This window comes from Ornithorhynchus anatinus, chromosome 2, assembly GCF_004115215.2.
Source record: "Ornithorhynchus anatinus isolate Pmale09 chromosome 2, mOrnAna1.pri.v4, whole genome shotgun sequence".
Taxonomy (NCBI): domain Eukaryota; kingdom Metazoa; phylum Chordata; class Mammalia; order Monotremata; family Ornithorhynchidae; genus Ornithorhynchus; species Ornithorhynchus anatinus.
This window is the reverse complement of record NC_041729.1, coordinates 55069573-55091209: the sequence shown is the minus strand read 5'-3', so window position 1 is coordinate 55091209 and position 21637 is coordinate 55069573. Positions and strand designations below refer to the sequence as shown.

Genomic DNA, 21637 nt, shown 5'->3' with positions numbered 1-21637 from the left:
CTATTTGATGAATGATGGAGAAGCAGCAAGGCTTAGTGGAAAGAGAACGGTCCTGGGAGACACCGGACCTCGGTTCTAAACCCGGCCCTGCCACTTCTCTGCTGTGACCTTGGGTAAATCACAACCTCTCTGGGCCTCATTTACCTCATCAGTAAAATAGGGATTACAATTGTGAGCTCTATGTGGGACAGGGACTGTGGCCAACCCCATTATCTTTTATCTATCCTACTGGCTAGGTTACAGTGCCTGGCACATAGTGAGCACTTAAATACTTTAAAAAAACCAACAAAAAACCTTTCAGCCAGGGGACGATTTCGATGATACTGAAAGGCTAAACTGAATCATCCGAGACTAGACCTTTTTATAAGGGCTCGAGAGGCCTGAATTGCTTTTACTATTGAGAGACGTTCCGTCTCTATGTTAAGCTTTACCGAAGAGTAGCGAGCCAGTGTTTTAGTATAGACATTTTTCAGATTCTTTCACTTCCAATTTATGCTTTGATGATACGATTTGGTGTTTAAAAGTGATACACTTAGGAAAAACACCTCCTACTGTGTAAACACTTCCTGTTAGGAAGAACGGAAATGGTCTACAGCGGCAATCAGTAGTACTTGTTGAGTATCTACTATGTACAGAGCACTGTACTTGAGAGCGTAAGACAAAGTTAGAAGGGATAATCCCCACCCTCAAAGGGCATACAATTTAGTGGGAGTGTCATACACTAAAATAAATTGCAGCTAGGAGGAAGTATTATGTGTGAAGGGGTCGCATGTACTTAAGTACCAGGTTGGCTGGCAAGTGGGGAAAAGCACCCGGGGAAAGCCTCCTGGAGGAGATGTGATTTCACAATAACAATGATAATAATAACAATAATAAGGTATTTGTTAAGTGCTTACTACGTGCCAAGCACCGTTCTAAGCACCGGGGTAGATACAAGGTAATCAGGGTGTCCCAGGGTGCTCACAGTCTTAATTCCTATTTTACAGATGAGGTAACTGAGGTGTTAAGAGACCTACCAGACAAGTGGTGGAGCCAGGATTAGAACCCATGTCCTCTGACTCCCAAACCTGTGATCTTGCCATTAGGCCATGCTTCTCTAAGATGGGAAGACCAGTGGTCGTTTGGATGTGAAGCGGGCGGGAGTTCCAGGAGGGATTGAACAAGAGGTTGCCGGTACACAAAATGCTTTAAATAACTACTCTTACACAACTTTCGTTCGATTGAGAAGAGGATTTTCGAGTATGTGAAGTGGGGAAAATGAACCCAGCGTCACTAATAATCATCTAAACTTCACTTTTTTATTCTATTTCTCTTCCAAAGAGTTTCTAAGTTTATACCACAACGCACACTAATTTTGAAAACAGCACAAGTGGCAAAAAGGTGCATTTTCCTTATTGCTTTGACTTGTGACTTAAAAAAATCTTACTACAAGCGTATTTTCTGGATTTAGATATCTTCAATAAATCACAAGCCAAATACTATTACAACCATGTCAGGTAGGTAGTGAGCGAGAGAGAGAGAAAGGCATTAAGTTGTTAATACATGAACTGGTCAAAAAATCAGGTTAATTGACCTTGTCTGGATAGAGTCAAATATTTCAATTGGCTTATTAGTAATATTATTTATTGAACACTTACTGTATGCACAGCATTGTACTAAGAGCTGGGAGAGAATACACAAGTGGGAATTAGACATGATCTCTGTCCCTAAAGGGCTCACAATCCAAAACTCAGAATTTCATTTCTGTACAAGTAGCCCCACAACATTGACGAATCCTGGCTCTGCCACGTGCCTGCTGTGTGACTTTGGGCAAGCCACTAAATTTCTCTGTGCCTCAGTTCCCTCATCTGTAAAATGGGGATGAAGACTGTGAGCCCCACGTGGGACAACCTGACTACCTTGTATCTATCCCAGTGCTTAGAACAGTGCTTGGCACATAGTAAGCACTTAAATATCATCATCATCATCTCTGTAATTTATTTTAATATCTGTCTCCCCCTTTAGCCTGTAAGGTACTTATGGGCAGGAAATGTGTCTACCAACTGACTCTGTTGTATTGAACTCTCCCAAATGCTTAGTATAGTTGTCTGCACACAAAAAAAGCTCAGTAAATATCACTGATTACCAAAATGCTCTCCAATATTTAAACTAGTTCTTGAGCAAAAGTATCTTTAGATGTGACATTATAAGCACTTTTTACCCCAAGAAAGAAAGAATTCCCTTCCTTGCCCAGGAACAGCTGTTTGCCACTCACTTTGAAACAAGGAAGCCAAGGCTGGCTATGTCATTTACTTACAAATTATTTCAATCATGCAGAGAAATTCGAAGTTCTATCTGCCAAAATCAAGATTGCAGAGGGAGAACAAGAGAGAAGTAGGAATGAAGATAAACTTATCCTCTAATATTTTAAGAGGCAAGGGAAGGGGGAATAAAAGAGAGACGTGATAAAGAAGAATAAAATTAAGTAGAAAAAGCAGAGAAGTGGTGGGTGGAGGAATTTTTCCATCCATCAGTAGAGACAGGAAATCTGAAACAGACTTCTGAAACAAACCTAAAAGATTTGGTAATGAGAATCAGAAATAAAGGTGAAAAATGGGAAGCAGTGTGGCCAAATGAAAAGAGCCTGGGAATCCGAAGACTTGGGTTCGAATCCAGACTCCGCCACTTACCCGCTGTATGATCTTGGGCAAGTCCCTCTTCCTACTTAGACAGTGAACCCTATTTGGGACCTGATTGCCTTGTAGCTATCCCAGCGCTTAGTACAATGCTCAGCACACAGTAAGTGCTTAACAAATACCACAATTATTATTAAACTCGTTTGCTTAATATGTCAGTGATTTTCTCCACCGTTACTACTTTAGTAAGGAAGGGCTACTTACTCAAATCCAGAACATCATCTGTTTTGATTAGATCCTCTTCTCTTGTCAGGGGTAACTGAGTTTCCGGTTCATCCCGCAGATGGAGTGACAGTGAGCGAAGCATAAAGAAAACACGGATGGCCTAAGTAGAAAAAATAATCGTGTCAATTTTTAACTCAAAAAAAAAAAAGAACTGGTAAAACCTTCATGAGGCAGGAATTCTGATGAAAAAAATCAATCTTCCACAATCACTGTTTTCACACCTAAATATAACCGGCTATCAGTGAAAAAGACATATCCAACAGTGTGGAGAACATAGCTCCCTAAAATCTACAAGGAGCCAAAACACCCCACGAAAGCCTTTTTAGCCAAGTAAAGCAATTTCCTACTCTCCCAAGAGGTGCTGATTTTAATTTCTTCTCTTTTCCCTTCCCTTGGAGAAGAGCAATTCAATACCATCACAGAGAACATCCTCTTCCACGGCTTTCGATAAATGGGCTGTGAGTCCCACAGAGCCCCAGCGTGGCCAAGTAGAAAGAGAACGGAACTGGGAATCTGCAGACCTGGATTTTATTCCCAGTATTATCAATGGCCTATTTTGCTACCTTAAGCAAGTCGCTTAACTGTTCTGGGCCTCAGTTTCCCCAACTGTAAAATGGAGAGCAGAAAGCCTCTGAAACCCATGTGTGACAGGAACCGTGTCGGTTATCATAACCTTGTGTCAAACTGGAGAAGCAGCACGGCCTAGTGGATAGACCACGGGACCTGGGAGTCGGAAAGACCTGGCTTCTAATCCCGGCTCCGCCACCTGTCTGCTGTGGGGCCTTGGGCAAGTCACTTCACTTCTCCGCGCCTCAGTTACCTCACCTATAAAATGGGGATAAAGACTGTGAACCTCATGTCAGTCAATCAGTCACATTTTTTTGAGCACTTACTGTGTGCAGAGCACAGTACTAAGCATTTGGGAGAGTACCTTTGAGCACTTACTGTGTGCAGAATGCTCGGGAGAGTACAATATAACAGACACACTCCCTGCCCACAACAAGCTTGGAAGGTGTCCAACCTGATTTAGCTTGCATCTACCCCATCGTTAACTATAGTGCCTAGCACACAGTAAGCGCTTAACAGATGCCATTAAAAAAAAAGCAAACTTGGCAGAGCATATAATCAATCAATCATACTGACTGAGTGCTGACTGTGTGGAGAGCACTGCCCTAAGCACTTGGGAGAGTACAACAGAACAGAGTTGGTAGACACGTTCCCTGCCCACAACCAACTTACAGTCTAGAAACGCAATGCTAATGTTATTATTTCCTAGTGGCACAAATTCTGGAATTTTCCTCATCGTTTCCAGGTCTGGGGTTTCAAGCTACAAATACCACCATGGTCACCTATTGAGGGGTAGGAATGGATTTTGGCCAGGAGAGATACTTCAGAAACAGGGTTTGGACAAAGACAGATCCCTACTCAGGGAAAGCTGGACTTCTACTGGCTCATTTTTGACTTGGATATGTAGGTGGGGAGGCAATGTGCTCTCATGGAAAGAGCACGGGCTTCAGAGGCAGGGAACCTGCCCGCCAATGTCGGCTGGGCCGTGAGCCGTCTGTGTGACTTTGGACAAGTCTCAGTTTCCTCATTTGTCAAATAGGGATTCAATCTCTGTCCTCCCTCCTACTTAATGAGCACCGTGAGGGACAGGGACTGTTTGATCCGATAATCCTGTATTTACCCCAGTGCTTAGTACGCTGCTTGGCACAGAGTAAGCCCTTAAACTCATTATTATCACTATTATTATCGTTCATTATATGTTTCAGTTGATAAAACTGTGTTGCCCGAACACTTAGGAGGTAAGGCGCTATATAAATCTGAGCTATTGTTCTTTTATAGCTGGAGGTTGTAGAAACATATGCTACATATAAATTTACAAAAGACATGTAAAGATCAGAGGAAATAAAGTCAACCCACAGAACTGCAGTAAGTTAACCAAGATTCCAATTAATGCATTTTCCCCAGGCACAAATACCATAATTAGCACAAGCGCCCTAATGTGCTGCAGAAAGTCCGGACTGTGGGTGGTCACAGAGAATTTACTGCACCTTTTACTTTCCAAGGAAAGTTTTGCTTTTGTGGGTGGTGAAAAAAATATCCTCCAATTGGGGTAAAGAAGACGTCGTATATTTACATCAACGACAGAATATGCTGGAGTCGTTAGAGTTTGTTAAGTGAAAAGAACTATGTGAGATACTACCCTGGAAACACTAAAAGTCTTATGTATCTTTCTATGGTACATTTCTCTAAAAAGTGAAACCTCAAAATGCAAAGCGTGTGCTGAATTTGGCTCAGAATAGACCTTTTTGGTAAAACATCTGGTTTTGCTGTGTGTAACAAATGGGAGGTATTTCCAGGAATATTAAAAAAAATCTTCCTGCTTCCTAGACAAATCCCCGGCAGAAAAGATGGAGCATAAGAATACTGGGCAGCGTCTACTTTAAAGGTCACATGCCAAAAAAAATGCAGTTTGCTCCAATTCAGAACAAACAGAACTTGCTCAAAGTACAATATAACGCTTTTTGCAATATAACACTTATATGCAAGTTTAGCTGCCCTAACTGAAAATGAGTGGAATATTTTCAAAGTAGAGGAAACACAAGGTTTTTAAAAAGGCCTCTTTTAAGACTTGATAAAGGAGACAGTAATGTGACTGAGTCCCATTTTCTTATGGATCTTCCCGAAAAGATAACCAACAAAACCTCCAGCTTTGGGGATGGGCCATTAACATTTGTCAATATTGGTAAAAGCCCTGAAAAACTGGAAGCTACTGAAAAAATAGTTATTCTATCAGATATTTATCTGAACAATGGGTGTGGAATAGAAGTGGGGAGCTGGGGTAAGGGTGTGGAGGAAGGGATGAGAAGGAGGAGGAAGGTAGAGATGGGAATGAGGAGGGGAAGAGATGGGAATCAGGAGGGGAAGAGATGGGAATCAGGAGGGGAAGAGATGGGAATCAGGAGGGGAAACAGAGAGAGGAGAAGGGAAGAGTGTGAAGACGAGGAGAAGGGAACTGGGTGGGGAAGGAGAAGGAAATGTCGGGAGAGGGAAGGGAAAGAAATGGGCTAAAGGGGTAGAAAATGGAGAAGACGCTCACCCTCTGCTGCCACACTGCTGCTGCTGTGCCCAGTTATGGGGCAAAATTGAATGGCCCCAGCCCAGGTAGTCACCAAAGAGGGGAGGGCAGGCGCCCCAGCCCCAGAAGCTTGACTCAATCAACCAATCGTATTTCCTGAGCTCTTCCTGTGTGCAGAGCACTACACTAAGCGCTTGGGAGAATGCAATACAATTGACACATACCCTGCCCACAATGAGGCAGTCTAGAGGGGCTTGAGGAACGGCCCTGGAGTAGCTCCCGAGTTCAGACGTCGGCCTTGGCTTGGGGACCACCTGCCAAGCTCCCTGGGTGGCCCAGGTGCAATCAGGCACTATTCAGCTCCCTCTCAGCACTGAGTTCTGGCGTTAGGGATTGCTGGACCCCTCAGCCCGGTCAACCAAACCGGGGAGGGGAGCGTGGAGAACCTCAGTGGTTCTGGCATCCGGAGAAAACCCGCTCCTGTCAAAAGAGCTGAGGGAGCCCCAAATTTACGGCCCAGGAGCAGGGATTCCCATCAACCCAGACAACTCGGTGCCCTATGATTCACCCATGGAGCCTACAGCTGCGCCTCTTTCTTTAGCGTGGGCCACAAGCCAAAATTTTTTTAACTCTGTGCTGCCATTTGTCTGACAACTATCGTTACAAGCATTCCTCTGACACATGACACGATCGGTTCCTGAAAACTGTGCCTTCAATGGAAACAGGTCAAAATCAATGTTCTCATGTGAACGATGTTATATAGGTTGGATTGGTTCTGAACCAAGGCTGGGGACCCAATATTTACTCAAATTAATAGCGATAATTCATTCATTCATTTATTAAGGGCTTACTGTGTGCAGAGCACTGCTGTACTAAGCACTTGGGAAAGTACTAAAAATATCTGTTAAATGCTTACTACGTGTCAAGCCCTGTTGTAAGTGCTGGGGTAGATACAAAATAATCAGGTTGGACACAGTCCCTGTCCCATACGGGGCTCACAGTCTTAATCCCCATTTTACAGAAACTGAGGAAGAGAGAAGTGAAGTGACTTGCCCAAGGTCAAGCAGCAGACAACTGGCGGAGCTGTGATTAGAACCAGATCCTTCTGACTTCCAGGCCCGGGGTCTATCCACTAGGCTAGCTGCTTATCCCAGAAGCAGAATTACCCAGAATCATTTAATCAATAAATTATAGTTGGCTATTATAGCTACATTAATGCATTTCTATCGAGTTACTGGGGCCCCGCAATAGGGCAGCAGAATTTTGCTTCCTCAAAATCACAACGGACACGTCAACCCTCTCTGGTGACTCCTCCTGGATATCAGATAATCCTTCCTGCTCTCCCTAAACTCCCTCTTCCTTCACCCTGGCCTCTGCCACCACATCGTGGCTTTTAAAATTGTTTTCTTATTAGCCTCCGCTCCCAAGAAAACTCCCTCGAGCTGGTGCCAAAAAGGAGGCTGGTGGATATGAAGCTGAAACTGATGTACTGTAAAGCTGAAAACTGTAAATTTAGAAGTCATAAATGCCACTCATTGCATCAAAATGTCTTCAACTGAGGGATGTCTGTAACATATGGCATGGAAATGATCTCTTTAACAGCAGCGTGGCCTAATGGACAAAGCTCAGACCTGAGAGCCACAGGACCTGGGTTCTAATCCCAGTTCTGCCACTTGCCTGCTGTATGACCTTGGACAAATCACCTCGCTTCTCGGGGTCTCAGTTTCCTCAACTGCAAAATGGGGATTCAATACCCGTTCTCTGTCCTACTTAGATGGTGAGTCCCATGTGGGAAAGGGACTGTGTCCGAACAAATTAAGTTGTATCTACCCCAGCACTTAGTACAGGGACTGACACATAGTAAGGACTGAACAAATAGCCTTTAAAAAATTAAGGGAAACACCCATTTTTAAAATTTTGATAAGGCCCAGTGAAGCAACACAGTGCAATCTTTACTGACAAACAGCAATTTAACAAAAAATAATGCACAGATCTCAAGGGGGCCCAAAGTCCTTACAGTTCAAGATGCAGTACACGGTGGAAAACAATCTTAAAACTTCTTTCGGTTAGCTGCTAAATTTCAAATGGAAGATAAATGCTAGTGATCCAGTCTGAGATTTCATTTTTATAATGCTCCAGTCCCTAAAAAAACAGAATGCTTAAACAGAAGATATTATTTAAAAAATTTAAAAACTGGGACAATTCTCTGACCTCTAAGGTGTGCATGCTTCTAGAGGTCTTTTTTAATTTTTGTTTGCTAAATATTTGTTCAGTACTTACTACATGCCAGGCACTGTCCTAAGCACTGTGGTCGGTTCAAGATAATCAGGTTGGACAAAGTCCCTTATCTACGCACCCTGTAAAGTAACATTTCCAAGATGACTTCTCCAATTAAGCCGTCGTTTCTTCTTCTACCATTCTCTTCTGTCACCCTTGCATTTGGATTTGTTCCCTTTTTTCAGCTCTCCCTCAGCCCCTATGTACACATGCCTAACATTTATATTAATGTCTGTATGGCTTTCTAAAATGTAAAGGTCATGGGCAGGGAACCAACTTTATTATATTGAACTCACAGTGCTTAGCCCAGTGTTCTGCGGTCTCCTGGCCCATGGTCTTAATCCCCATTTTGAAGATGAGGCAACTGAGGCATAGAGGAGTTCAGTGACTTGCCCTACGTCACAGAGCAGACACGTATTCATTCATTCATTCATTCATTCAATTGTATTTATTGAGCGCTTACTATGTGCAGAGCACTGTACTAAGCGCTTGGAACGTACAATTCCACAACAGATAGAGACAATCCCTGCCCAATAACGGGCTCACGGTCACAGTGCAGAGATTAGAAGCCAGGTCCTCTGACTCCTACCCCGGTGCTCTTTCCATGCTTTCCACAGAAGCAGTGTAGCTTAGTGGATAGAGCATGGGCCTGGGTTCTAATCCTGGCTCCGCCACATGTCTGCTGTGTGACCTTGGACAAGTCACTTCACTTCTCTGCGCCTCAATTACCTCATCTGTGAAATGGGGATTAAGAGTGTGGGACAGGGACTGTGTTCAACCCGATTAGCTTCTATCTACCCCAGCACTTAGAACAGTGCTTGGGACATAGTAAGTGCTTAACAAGTACCATAAGTGGCTCCACCACTTGCTCGCTGTGTGACCTTGGGCAAGTTACTTACCTTCTCGGTGCTTCAATTTCCTCATCTGTAAATGTAAAATCTGTTCTCCTTCCTTTTCAGACTGTGAGCCCCTTGTGGGACGGGGCTGTATCTGATCTGCTTAAACTGTATCTACTCCAGCACTTATAAAGTGCTTGGCATATAGAAAGCACTTAATAAAATTCAGAATTATTGTCATTAGGCAAAGTCAGATTCAGAGCAACAGTGCAGTTATAAGCAGTGTCTGAATCTCCCTCGTCAATAACAGTTATTCAAGAATTCTCTCAGTAGGGACATCACTTTTTCTCCTCACTACTGAACAGAGGGAAGAAATACATATCAATAGAATATAAAGAAATTGCTATAATGATAAGCATAGTATCAGAAAGAGCAGTGCAATGTAAGAAGCCATAAGAATCCCTAAAATCGCAAATTCAATGCAAATAAAACTGTGACATGAGGCTACGAAAGAGGTCCAGACTGGGTTGATACTCTTTCAACTTAAAAAAAAAAACAAAAACCATTTACCACGTAAGCGGTTTTCTAAAGAACTGAATCCTACAATGAGGTTTTTGTGCTCAATCAGATAACAATCTCTCCCTGTGGAATGTAAAAATCCTTGTGGGCCAACTATTGTACTTTCCCAAATACTTAGTTCAATGCTCTCTACACAGTACGTGTTTGAAAAATACCACTGATTGACGAACAAATAAAGTAGATCTAAAAGATACTTTTAATGATACTTTTCAACAATATAATGATTTCAGGTAAATGAACTTTAGGAACTGGACAAGCAACAGAAAAAAATAATCCTCAGCAGGTCGAGGAAAACGATAGTCTCAGATTTCTCTTCTGCTCTGCTTAGAATAAGGGCCATTTTCCACTTTTAAAAACAAAATGAAAACCACAGCTTGTTCTTTGGTAACATATGTCTTAAATTTAATTGTGACTGATAACAGACACCTAATTGCAATGAATTCCCCTAAGCCATCCATTAATATTAATTGTCACCAGAGAATGGTTTTCTAGGAAAAGGTTTTTCTGCTTTCTAAGAAGCACACTAAGATCGCACAAAGAGTGATAAAATACTGTGGAAAAACTGCACAGAGGCTGCCCACTTAAACTACTGGTTCAGAATAAATGCTGATAATGAAAGCACGGTTTAAACAGCGGTTCCTGGAACTAATCTGCTCTTTCACACATATTTCTCACACAGGCAATTAAGCATCACTATTGTACGCGTCTTTCAGAATCAGGATGAAACAGATTTGGTTTTGGCCATGGTTCGATCAAGACTTTCGGGGCTCATTTATACTCTACACCCCTTTCTCCCGGACTGGGAGCGGGGCTGCTAATTCTACTGAGTTGCACTCTCCCAAGGGCTTAGTACAGTGCTCTGCACACAGTAAGTGCTCAATAAATACCACTGATTGATTGATTGATTGATTAAGCCAGGGTCACAGTTTTGCAAAGCCCCACCTTTAGGACTCTCCAGAGCTGACACCAGAAGCAGATACAGCAGCAGTTTAGTTCGAATCTTGTCGTGCTTTACTCCAACGGGCTCATGCTGTAAGAGTTTGCTCTCTAATTCCCGAAAGGCTTCCTAGCCGAAACCCGTAGTAAAGACAAACATTTTGGCAGAACTAACTAAATTTTCATACAAACCCTCCCTCTCCTTCAAGCAACAAACCAAGAAAACAGCAACAAGACTTTTATTTCCTGTTAAGTTCAAAAGGGAGCTAAACTGCAAATCATGATCTTCAATGGAACAGGTTAATTTACGGTTCACGGCCCCATGGAAAGAAGAGTGGGTACTAGCAAGCACTATACGGAGACCATCATCTTACCAATCTCAAGAGACCTTCAAAGTAGGTAGTTTTTGACATTGTCAAAATGACCCGACAATCATTCATCCATCCATTCAATCATCTTTACTGAGCACTTATTGTGCGCAGAGCACTGTACTAAGCGCTTGGGAGAGTACGATACAATAAACGGACATATTCTCTGCCCACAACAGGCTTACAGTCTTCACTCCCACAGCACTTACGGAGATATTCGTAATTGTTTTTTATATTTGCGTCTCTCTCCCCCTCTAGACTATAAGCTCCTTGTGGGCAGGAAACGTGTCTCCCAACTCTGTTGGACTGTACTCTGCCAAGTGCTTAGTTCAGTGCTCTGCACACAGTAAGCGCACACTAAAACACCACTGATTGAGTTCTTTTCTTGGCACATTAGTACTTTGTCTCGTACTATGAGGACTGGAGAAGGATGTGGGAGGACTATGAAGAAGGAAAGGAGCAGAATACACTTACTCTGCGAGTTCTTTCAACATCTCCACACGGCAAACGTTTCACAAAATCAATACCAGTCAGTGGTGTGCCAGTTGGAGGAAGCAAGATTGAGGCATCCATCATCAAGTACTCTACATTCATGGGCTTAATCTGGGGAAAAAAAAGTTCAGGTTAGAGAGTTGTGCTGTGAGAGGAAATTTGGAAAAAAAAATTCAATCAACTGCACTTCTTAAGCGCTTACTGTGTTCAGACCACTTGAAAGAGTACCACATAACAGAGTCGGTAGACACGTTCCCTGCCCATAAGGAGTTTACAGTCTACAGGAGGAGATGGACATTAAAATAAATTATGGATATGTATCTAAGTGCTGTGGCGTTGAGGGTGGGGTGAATAAAGGGTACGGATCCAAGCGCAAGGACCAAGCAGAAGTGGGGGAGTAGGAGAATTGAGGGCTTAGTCAGGAAAGACTTCCTAGAGGAAATAAGATTTTAATAAAGCTTTTAAGGTGGGGAGGGTGATGGTCTGTCAGCTAGGAAGTAGGAGGGAGTTCCAGGCCGTAGGCAGGATGTGGGTGAGGGGGTCTGGAGCCAGACAGATGAGATCAAGGTAAAGTGAGTAGGTGATATTAGAAGGGTAAAACGAGCATGCTGGATTGTAGTGGGAAAACAACGAGGTACGACTGCCTTCAATTTAGCCTCTGAGCTCCACGTGGGACAGGGACTGTGTCCACCCTGATAAACCTGAATCTACCCCAGCACTTGGAACAGAGCTTGACACATAGTAAAGCACTTAAATACCATTTTTAAAAAAAGTTAAGATAGGCAGGGGGCGAGGTGAGGGGGCTTCAAAGTAAGTGGTAATTAGTTTCTGTTTGATATAGAGGTGGATGGGTGACCACTGGAGGTTCTCGAGGTGTAGGCAAGATATGGACTGAACACTTTTTTAGAAAAATAATCCAGGCAGCAGAGTGAAGTATGGGCTGCAGTGGGGAGAGAGAGGAGGCAGGAAGGTCAGAAAGGAGGCTGATGCAGTAATCAAGGCGGGATAGGAGAAGCGCTCGGATTCACGGGGTGGCAGTTTGGATGGAGAGGAAAGGGTGGATCTGGGCGGTTTTGTGAAGGAAGAACAGGATTTGGCGGCAGATGGAATATGTCGAGGATGATGCCAAAGGCATGGGCTTGCGAGGCAATCAATCAATGACATTTATAGAGTGCTTACTGTGTGCAGAGCACTGTACTAAGTACTTGGGAAGGTACAATGTAACAGAGTTGGGAGACCCGATCCCTGTCCACAGGGAACCTTATGGTTTAGAGGGAGGGGAAAACAGTTGACTATCCACAACGCCTGGCAGTGATTCGTGATATTTAATCAATTCCGAAAACTTCCTCCCTTGGTATTAAAAATTCTGATAGAATCTGTGGTCTTTTTACCCTTCCCTGGAAAAAAAAAAAAATCATTCTCCCTTTCCTCCATCCCACTTTTCTCCCTCCTCCCGCCGGCCTAATTAAAGTCTTTCCTGGGATTCTGAGAAGCTCTGCAATCATCCAAGAACTGGCAAGTTCAACAATCCATCACTGGCTCACATGTTCATCACAAACATAAGCTTTAAGTTTTCCAAAAGTCCAAGAGGTCGCATGAGATTTAATTAGGGAACCGTGATCGCAGGGGCCAGAGAAAATGGAAGATAACCATTAAATACACTCCACTCTGATTAATGGCCCAAGGATATAAAACAATAAAATTCTTCCAAGGGATTACTGGGAAACAGTGGGTTGGTTATGGCCATCAACAAGAACAGGGAGCAGAAATGCAGTGGGACAATAAATCACCATTAAAATGACAGCGAGGCTGCCACATCCTTAAAGCGAAGTAGAGAGGGAGAGCATTTCAGAAGATGAGTTATCCTAATCTACACCTTTTCTTTGAATAGCCTGAGGAAATGGAGGGCTTCACTTCAAATCCCTCCAGAATGGCTGTGAATATTTATGTGGTGAGAACACAGATAACCACAAACACATTGTAAATACAGCTGGAAAACAAAGCTTCTACTGAACATGTGCATCGTTGTTGAGCATTGGTGGCATCTGACAATTTAAAGAAAATAGATTCACTTGCACAATCACTACCACTGGAGCCAAAGTGGGTGCTTTAATTCTGAGTTAAGAAAAATGGATATAAACTTCCAATTACCAGAGCTAACTCTCTAATATTCAAAATAAAGAACAATTTAAAACAAAGTTCTCTTTCTGTTAAGTTAGGAGTAAATTTAGGTGGAAAACAGAAAATTGTCTAATAATTACTCATCAAAACAAGTGTGTTCCTGCCTACATTAGTTACTCCTCCTAAACCACTCACTGTCATGCTCCTGTATTCATCTTCAAACATATCCAGAAAAATTTCTTCTCCCTTAAATGAATAAAAAAAACACAACATTTTTCCATAAGCATGAAAGTATTATAAACGCTGGTTCCTGGCTGTTTAGCCATCTGTTTTTCATTATACACAGTTCTCGTAAATCACCAAGAACTTTAAAAAAAAAAATATATAATCAAATGAAACACTGAATCTCATCTTTCATCAATCAACATTTTTTTAAAGGCCTTGACCAAAACTGGAATAGAAATGAAACACTCACATTAATTATCCCAAGTTGACATTAACACATTATTCTTTTTCATGAGTTTAAAAGAAAAGGGTAGAAGTGGGTGGGGGGAAAGTGGGGGTGGGAGGACAAGTGGAGTTAAATTTCTCATAATCCTCTTTAACCTTTTCATCTTTGGTTTAAGTTGCAAGGGCACATATAATGAAAAAGAAAAGCCCAAATAAGGAAAAAGTTGAAAAAACTATTTAATATTTGAACACAAAATATGCCAATCCACATAAACCAGCTGTACAAAGCCAGACCAGCAGATATAGCTATAAGCATCATTGGCACAGCTTTTTTTTTTTTAAAAAAGCTATTTGTTAAGTGCTTTCCATGTGCCAGGCACTGTACTAAGCGCTGGGGAGAAGATAACCAGGTTGGACACAGTCCATGTCCCACGTGGGGCTCACAGTCATTATCCCCATTTTACAAATAAGGTAACTGAGGTACAGAGAAGTGAAGTGACTTGCCCAAGGTCACAGAGCAGACAAGTGGCGGAGCCGGGATTAGAACCCAGGTCCTTCTGACTCCCAGGCCCGTGCTCTATCCACTAGGCCACGCTGTTTCATTTCTGGGGTGAAACACCTTGTTCTATTCATTGAACCAGCAAAAGTTGAGATTGGGGAAGGTGTGAAGGGATTGGGAGAAAATTCCCACTTTGCCATGAAGGCAGAGAAGAGAAGGAAAATCAACTGAAAAGGCTGTTGCTAAAAAAGATTAAATATATAACCAATAGAGCTCCCACTTTCTCCTACCCATTTTAAAGTAAAGTGATGCTTTCTTTTCTTAGCACGGGCAAAGAGCACCTTTTTAAGAGCCGAAAGAAGAAAAGAATTATCCATCAATCAATGGGATATCCATGAGCGCCCCCCTCTGATGCCTTCAATCACCAACTCACTGTCTGAAAAATAATCTTTAAATGTGCATGTGAAGTTTCTGCGGAAATAACATTTCTTTTAGTAGAAAAATCACGTTTACTTTCATTCGAGGACAGAATACTTGGAGAAACTTTTAACGGACTAAGCCGCCGCTCGTTTTTTCACAAATACCTTATAAAATCGTCTCAAAAGGTGAACACTTTCTTCTCTTGCACCCTATTAAAAAAAGAGGGGACAGAGAAGAATCATAACTTTTGTCATGGGAAAAATGAAAATTTATATTCTTAACACACAAAAGCCAATCAGTTACTATAAAAACCGTTAAGTATTCAATGGAGGACCGGGAAAATCACTGGAATGGAGATGCGTCAGAAAAGCTAAAGCACCTCATCAAAAACAGAAGCAGCCTCGGTGCCTTTCTGAACTGGAGCGAGGCAGTTTGGTTGGAGCTTTTCGCTACCAGTGTTACCCACACAAGACGAGATGGAGCTCCACCGCAAGAAACAAACATTTCTGCAGGAGGGGAACGACTTCTTACCTCAAGGCAGGCAAGGTGGACATCCTTAATAATACTGCCATTATTTGCCAGTACCAACTGCTTGAGTAACAAGCAGCCAAGCTCCAAAGTCGCCAGTCGGATTTTTCCATCTGCAGTAGAAATTAAGTTCTTTTAGTGCCTATTTATGACGGCTTCACTCCTTTGGCCTTAAATCCACCTGTTTATCAATATGTTCCAGAGATTTTAATCTCGCAGGGACTATCTTACTATCAGTAAAGCTAAACTCAGTCGATCTCTGCCCTTGGATAGCTTCCCCATCAACATCTTTATCAGAAGCGTCCTCCAAATATACAACAAATTAGCCATAACTCCATTCTCACCTGAAGCTTTAGTGTGATAATATTTCCTTGCGCTTCTGCAGTTCCTTAGTACCGAACCCTAAACTGCTTTCATGAAGTATTTTATCTGGTCCCATGATATAGACTTTCAAGCATTCAATTAGCTCTCCCCGTGTTACCTCTCCCTAGACTGTAAGCTTGTTATGGGCATGCAATGTGTCAGTTTACTGTTGTACTATACTCTCCCAAGCACACTGTAAGTACTTAATAAATACGAATGAATAAACCTCACCGATTTCCAAGGTTATTTACTGAGTGCTTACTATGTGCATGGCATTATACTAAGTATTTGGGAGAGTACAATACAACAGAGTTGGAAGACTTGTTCTCTGCTCAGAGGAGATTACAGTCTAGAGAGGGAGACAAACACTGAAATTACTGAGACGTATACGAAGGCAAAAGGGTCGAGGGTGGGAGAATATCAGGTACTAAAAGGGCACATACAGATCCAAGTTCATATACAATGCAGTTGGGAGAGGGAGTAGGGGAAATGAGGGCTCAGGGGGAAGGCCTTTTGGAGGAGATGGGATTTTTAATAAGACTCTGAAGATGGGGGAGAGCGGTGGTCTGTCGGACAAGAACGGGTAGCGGAGAACCATGCCGGAAGGAGGGAATGGGTGAGGGGTGGGCGTCAAGATAGGTAAAATGAGTAAGTTGCGCTGGAGGAGCAAATTGAACGGGCTGGGTTGTAGGAGGAAATCAGCAAGGTAAGGTAGGAGGCAGCAAGCTGAGTGCTTTAAAGTAAAGGGTAAGGAGTTTCTGTTTGATGCAGAGGTGGATGGACAATCACTGGAGGTTCTTGAGGAGTGGGGGGAACACGGACTGAACAATTTTCTTAGAAAAATGATCTGGACAGGAGTGTGGAGGATAGACTGGAATGGGGAGAGACGGGAGGCAGGGAGGTCAGCGAGTAGGCAGATGGGTAGGCAAGGTGGGATATGATAAGTGTTTGGATCAGTTTAGTAGTAGTTTGGATGGAGAAGAAAAGGTGGATTTTAGTGAAGTTGTGAAGGTAGAACTGACAGGGTTTGGTGACAGGTTGAATTTGGAGGTTGAACGAAAGAGATCAGCCAAAGATCATGCCAAGGTTACAGGCTTGTGAGAGATGGGAGAAGCAGAGTGGCCTAGTGGTTAGAGCACAGGCCTGGGAGTCAGAAGGACCTGGGTTCTAGTCCCAGCTCCACCACTTGTCTGCAGGGTGACCCTGGGCAAATCTCCGTGCCTCAGTAACCTCATCTGTAAAATAGGATGAAGACGGTGAGCCCCATGTGGAACAAGGACTTTGTCCAATCTGATTATCTTGTATCTGCAGCCCAGTGCTTAGTGCCTGGCACATAGTAAGCCCTTAAGAAACAAACAGCATGAAAAAGGGACTTTGGTGGAAGTGATAGGAAAGTCAGGGGGAGGACAGGGTTGGGTGGGACGATGAGGAGTTCGTTTTGAGCAGGTTTAGTTTGAGGTGTCGGCAGGACAGCCAAGTAGAGAGGTCGCCAAGACAGGACAGAATGCTACACTGCAGAGAAGGGGAGAGGTCAGGGCTGAAGAGGTAGATTTGGGAATCATCCGCAAAGAGACGACTGAAGTCGTGGGATCCCGAGCTCAAAGGAGTGGGTGTAGACTGAGACTAGAAGGGGCCGAGAACTGAGTCATGAGGGGATCTCACAGTTGGGCAGGGGGTGGGCAGAGGAGGAGACTGAAAAACAGCCTGAGAAGGACTGGACAGAGAGATGGGAGGAGAACCAGGAGAGGACAGTGCCTGTGAAGCCCAGGCTACATAATGTTTCCAGGAGAAGAAGGGACACAGCCGGCGCTCAATAAATGCAGTCCAGTCACCTCCAAGCAACCCGCCCCACCCGGCCGAGTCCCCTCCAAGCTGCACAGGGATCACATCTCTCCCATTTCGAAACCTTACTGAAGGCACATCTCCTCCAAGAGGCCTTCCCTGACTAAGCCCTCCTTTCCACTTCTCCCTCTTCCTTCTGCATCACCCTGACTTGCTCCTTTGCTCTTTCCGCCCCCACCAGCCCCAAAGCACTTAGATGTACATATCTGTAATCTATTTATTTGTACTGATGTCTGTCTCCCCTGCTCTAGACCTTAAGCTGGTTGTGGGCAGGGAATGTGTACTCTCCCAACTGCTTAGTACATTGCCCTGCGCACAGTAAGCGCTCAATGATGATGACGGCATTTATTAGGCACCTACTATGTGCCAAGCACTTTTCTAATAAATACGACTGAATGAATGAATGAACTGCAAACCTCCTCCCTCCCAGAAGCGAGCAGTGGGACTTGCAAATTGCAGATCTTGGGCATGCCCAGTTCCCGCTATTTGGGCTTCGGAGACACGCTCTTTACATGGCGAGAAAGCCCCGTGCGGCCAGGTGGATCGGAGCTGCAAGCTCCCCTCTTCCCAGAAAGGAGGAGGCGATTTCCGAGCCCCCGGAACACCACTCTCCAACCAACACCCATGCAACCCCACTTTGAGCAAACACAGTCCCCTCCTAGCCGCATGGAGGCTATAGCTTCTAAGCTCCTCCCTTCCCAGGATCGATTGGGGGAGTCACCAGTTACAGCCTTCTCAACTTTTAGAATGCTCAGAACTGAGTAGCTCAACCCCAAATGAATGATGAGGAGCCCCACCATGATCTCTCCCATTCCCCAACTCTCACTTCGCACCTGTGGATGGGCCCCTTCCCTCACAACACCTTCTGGTACCTCTACTCGGCCTTTTACATTCCCACGTGCCATCCCCTTTCCCCACTGCTCTCCCCTCCCGAATCCCATCCCACGCCCGTCTGTGAAATGTCTGCTCCGTCATGGGCAAACTCCCTTCCGTTCTCCACGTTTCAGGCCTGCTCATGCCTCACCATCGCCGAGCCCTCGATCTCTCCTGCTGTCGGTCCCCCCGGATGCTCTCGTGCAAGAGATCTTCTCCCACCCTCCCTGTCACCCGCTCACCTTAATCCTCTCTCCTAGTGTTGCTTCTGCCTTATCTCACTCCCTGAAATCCCCCATCATCTGTCAGTCACGCTCTACGCGACAAACAGTTTTCTGGATTGTGGTTTTTTTTTTGTGGTATCTGTTAAGCACTTACCGTGTGCCAGGCACTATTCTAAGCACTGGGGTAGATCGAAGATGATCAGGATGGACACGGTCCTGTCCCACAAAGGATTCACGGTCTTAATACTCATTTTACAGACAATAATAACAGTAATAATGTCGGTATTTGTTAAGCGCTTACTATGTGCAGAGCACTGTTCTAAGCGCTGGGGGAGATAGAGGGTAATCGGGTCGTCCCACGTGAGGCTCACGGTTAATCCCCATTTTACAGATGAGGTAACTGAGGCACAGAGAAGTTAAGTGACTTGCCCACAGTCACACAGCTGACAAGTGGCAGAGCCGGGAGTCGACCTCATGACCTCTGACTCCGAAGCCCAGGCTCTTTACACTGAGCCACGCTGCACAGAGAGGTTAAGTGACTTCCCGAGGTCACACAGTAGACAAGTGGCGGGGGCGGGGATTAGAACCCAGGTCCTCTGTCTCCCAGGACCGTGCTCTTTCCATTAGGCCAAGCTGCTGCAACAGCTCCTGGCTGCTATCAACCACTGCCTTCCTGGTTCCAACTCTTCATTTCTTGCTGATTTTGTTGGCGGTTGTCATCCTCCCACTCTCACTCCCTTTACCTCTCTGATCCCTGGGACATCAACCTTTGGGTTGATGATCCCCCTGACCTTCTGGTTGCCCACTTCCTTTGGCTCCCCAAATCTCCTGCCTTTCTGGCTCCCCCCCCACCTCATCACTCACCAGCATGGGCACACACCTGATCTAATCATCTCTAAACAACGTCTCCTTTCTAACCTCATCGACTCTGACTAACCACTTTCCGACCACAATCTTCTAGCCTGCCACCTCACCCACATCCCCTGTCCCTCAAATGCAATCTTCACCCCCTGCTGTGACCTCCAAACTCTAGGCCTGCTTCCACCTCACCCGGGCTCTCTCCCTCCTCCCTGTCAGTCCCCCACCCCCCAGAGGCGAAAAAAGAACACCTTAAACTCTTCCCTCTCTACCGCTGAACAGAACGTGTCTGTTTGTTGTTGCATTGTCCTCTCCCAGGCGCTCAGTACGGTGCCCTGCACACAGTAAGCACTAAATACGATGGAATGAATGAATGAACTTTCATCTCTCTTAATCTCTATCTCTTCATCCGTCTTGAACCTCCAACTTTCCAATCAATCAGTCAGTGGTGTTTAGCGAGGGCTCGCTGTGTGCAGAGCACTGTACTAAGCGCTTGGGAGAGGACGATCTAACAGTAGAACAGACACATCCCGTGGCCATGGTCCTCAGTCATCGGCTCCTTCTGCTCCCGGGGCAGCCGAAAGCAGCCGGTGGAAGGCTAGGGTCCAGGCTGACTTCTGCCACCGTGAATTTATTCTTGTCTCGTCTTATGTCGTCGAGGCGTTTCCGACCCATAGCGACATCGTGGACACATCTCTCCCAGAACGCTCCGCTCTCCATCTGCAATCGTTCTGGTAGTGGATCCATAGAGTTTTCTCGCTAAAAATACGGAAGTGGTTTACCACTGCCGCCTTCCGCGCAGTAAACTCGAGTCTCCGCCCTTGATTCTTTCCCACTCCACTGCTGCCCTGCACGGGTGAGTTTTGACTTGTGGCAGATTGCCTTCCACTCGCTAGCCACTGGCCAAGCTAGGAATGGAATGGATACGCCTCTGCTTGATTCTCCTTCAGAGACTGGTAGAGGACCGGAAACTCTCCAGGTGCGACCCTGAGGGGGTGAATTCATTCCACCGTGCTAGAATTCAAATCTGTTCTCTCTGCTCTACAACTCTGCTCTTCCTCTCTCACTGTCACGCAGGCCCTAACCGGAACCCCGCCAACTTTTCCCCAACCTCCCATTCCCTCCAAATAATAATAATTACTATTCTTATTGTACTTGTTAAGCACTTACAATGAGCCAAGCAGTGTCCTAAGCACTGGAGTTGATATGTTAGTCATGTCGGACACAGTCCCTGCCCCACGCGGGGTTCACACTCAATTCATTCTTTCAATCCCCCGTTTTTACAGATAAGGTAACGGAGGCTCAGAGAAGTGAAGTGACTTGTCCAAGGTCAGCCAGTGGACACGTGGAGTCGGGATTAGAATCCGGGTCCTTCTGACTCCCGGGCCCGTGCTCCATCCACTAAGCCACGCTGCTTCTTGAAGCCCCCAGCTTCCCAACCACGTCCCGCTCGCCACCCCTCCCCACCCCTGGGTGAACCTGCCAACTAGGCTGTGGGTCACATCCAGGCTATTAGATGTGAACTCCCCAGAGTCTCCTCATCACCTCCGCAACACTCTCTTGCGACTTTCCAGTTGTTTGTCCAGAGGCGGTCTCCTGGTGGTACTCTAGATCCACTACCTCTACCTGTACCTTTGACCCCAGATCCTCTCGCCTCCTAAAATGGCCTGCTCTTACTCTCTTCCCCTCCCTCACGGCTTTTTTCAACATCGCTCTCTGGATGTCTCCTTCCCCTCTGCCTTCGAATAGAGTCAGTCATTCCCCCATTCTAAAAAAGTCCACTCTCGACCCCGGAGCCCCCTCCAGCTATCAGCCCATTTCCCAGCTCCAATTCCTATCCAAACAGCTACAGAACACGTTGCATACACCCACTGCCTTCATTTCTTCTCCATCAACTCTCTTCTCAACCCACTCCAGTCAGGCTTTTTACCCTTTCTCTCTACAAAGACTACACTCTCTTAGTTCAATGACCTCCTTATAGCCCGGTCC

General features: G+C 44.9%; 1 protein-coding gene across 10 annotated transcripts in view; it reads right to left on the bottom strand.

Moving 5' to 3' along the window:
* CLEC16A (C-type lectin domain containing 16A) overlaps positions 1 to 21637 on the bottom strand; it is a 276263-nt gene that overhangs the window by 134774 nt on the left and 119852 nt on the right. For all 10 annotated transcript variants that reach the window (XM_029050671.2, XM_029050607.2, XM_029050625.2 and 7 more), the window contains 5 exons: positions 15492 to 15601; positions 15125 to 15169; positions 13787 to 13837; positions 11453 to 11581; positions 2880 to 3000 (listed from right to left, as the gene is read on the bottom strand). In XM_029050671.2, the coding sequence (XP_028906504.1) occupies positions 2880 to 3000; positions 11453 to 11581; positions 13787 to 13837; positions 15125 to 15169; positions 15492 to 15601 (456 nt within the window). The remainder of the gene's footprint in view (positions 1 to 2879; positions 3001 to 11452; positions 11582 to 13786; positions 13838 to 15124; positions 15170 to 15491; positions 15602 to 21637) is intronic.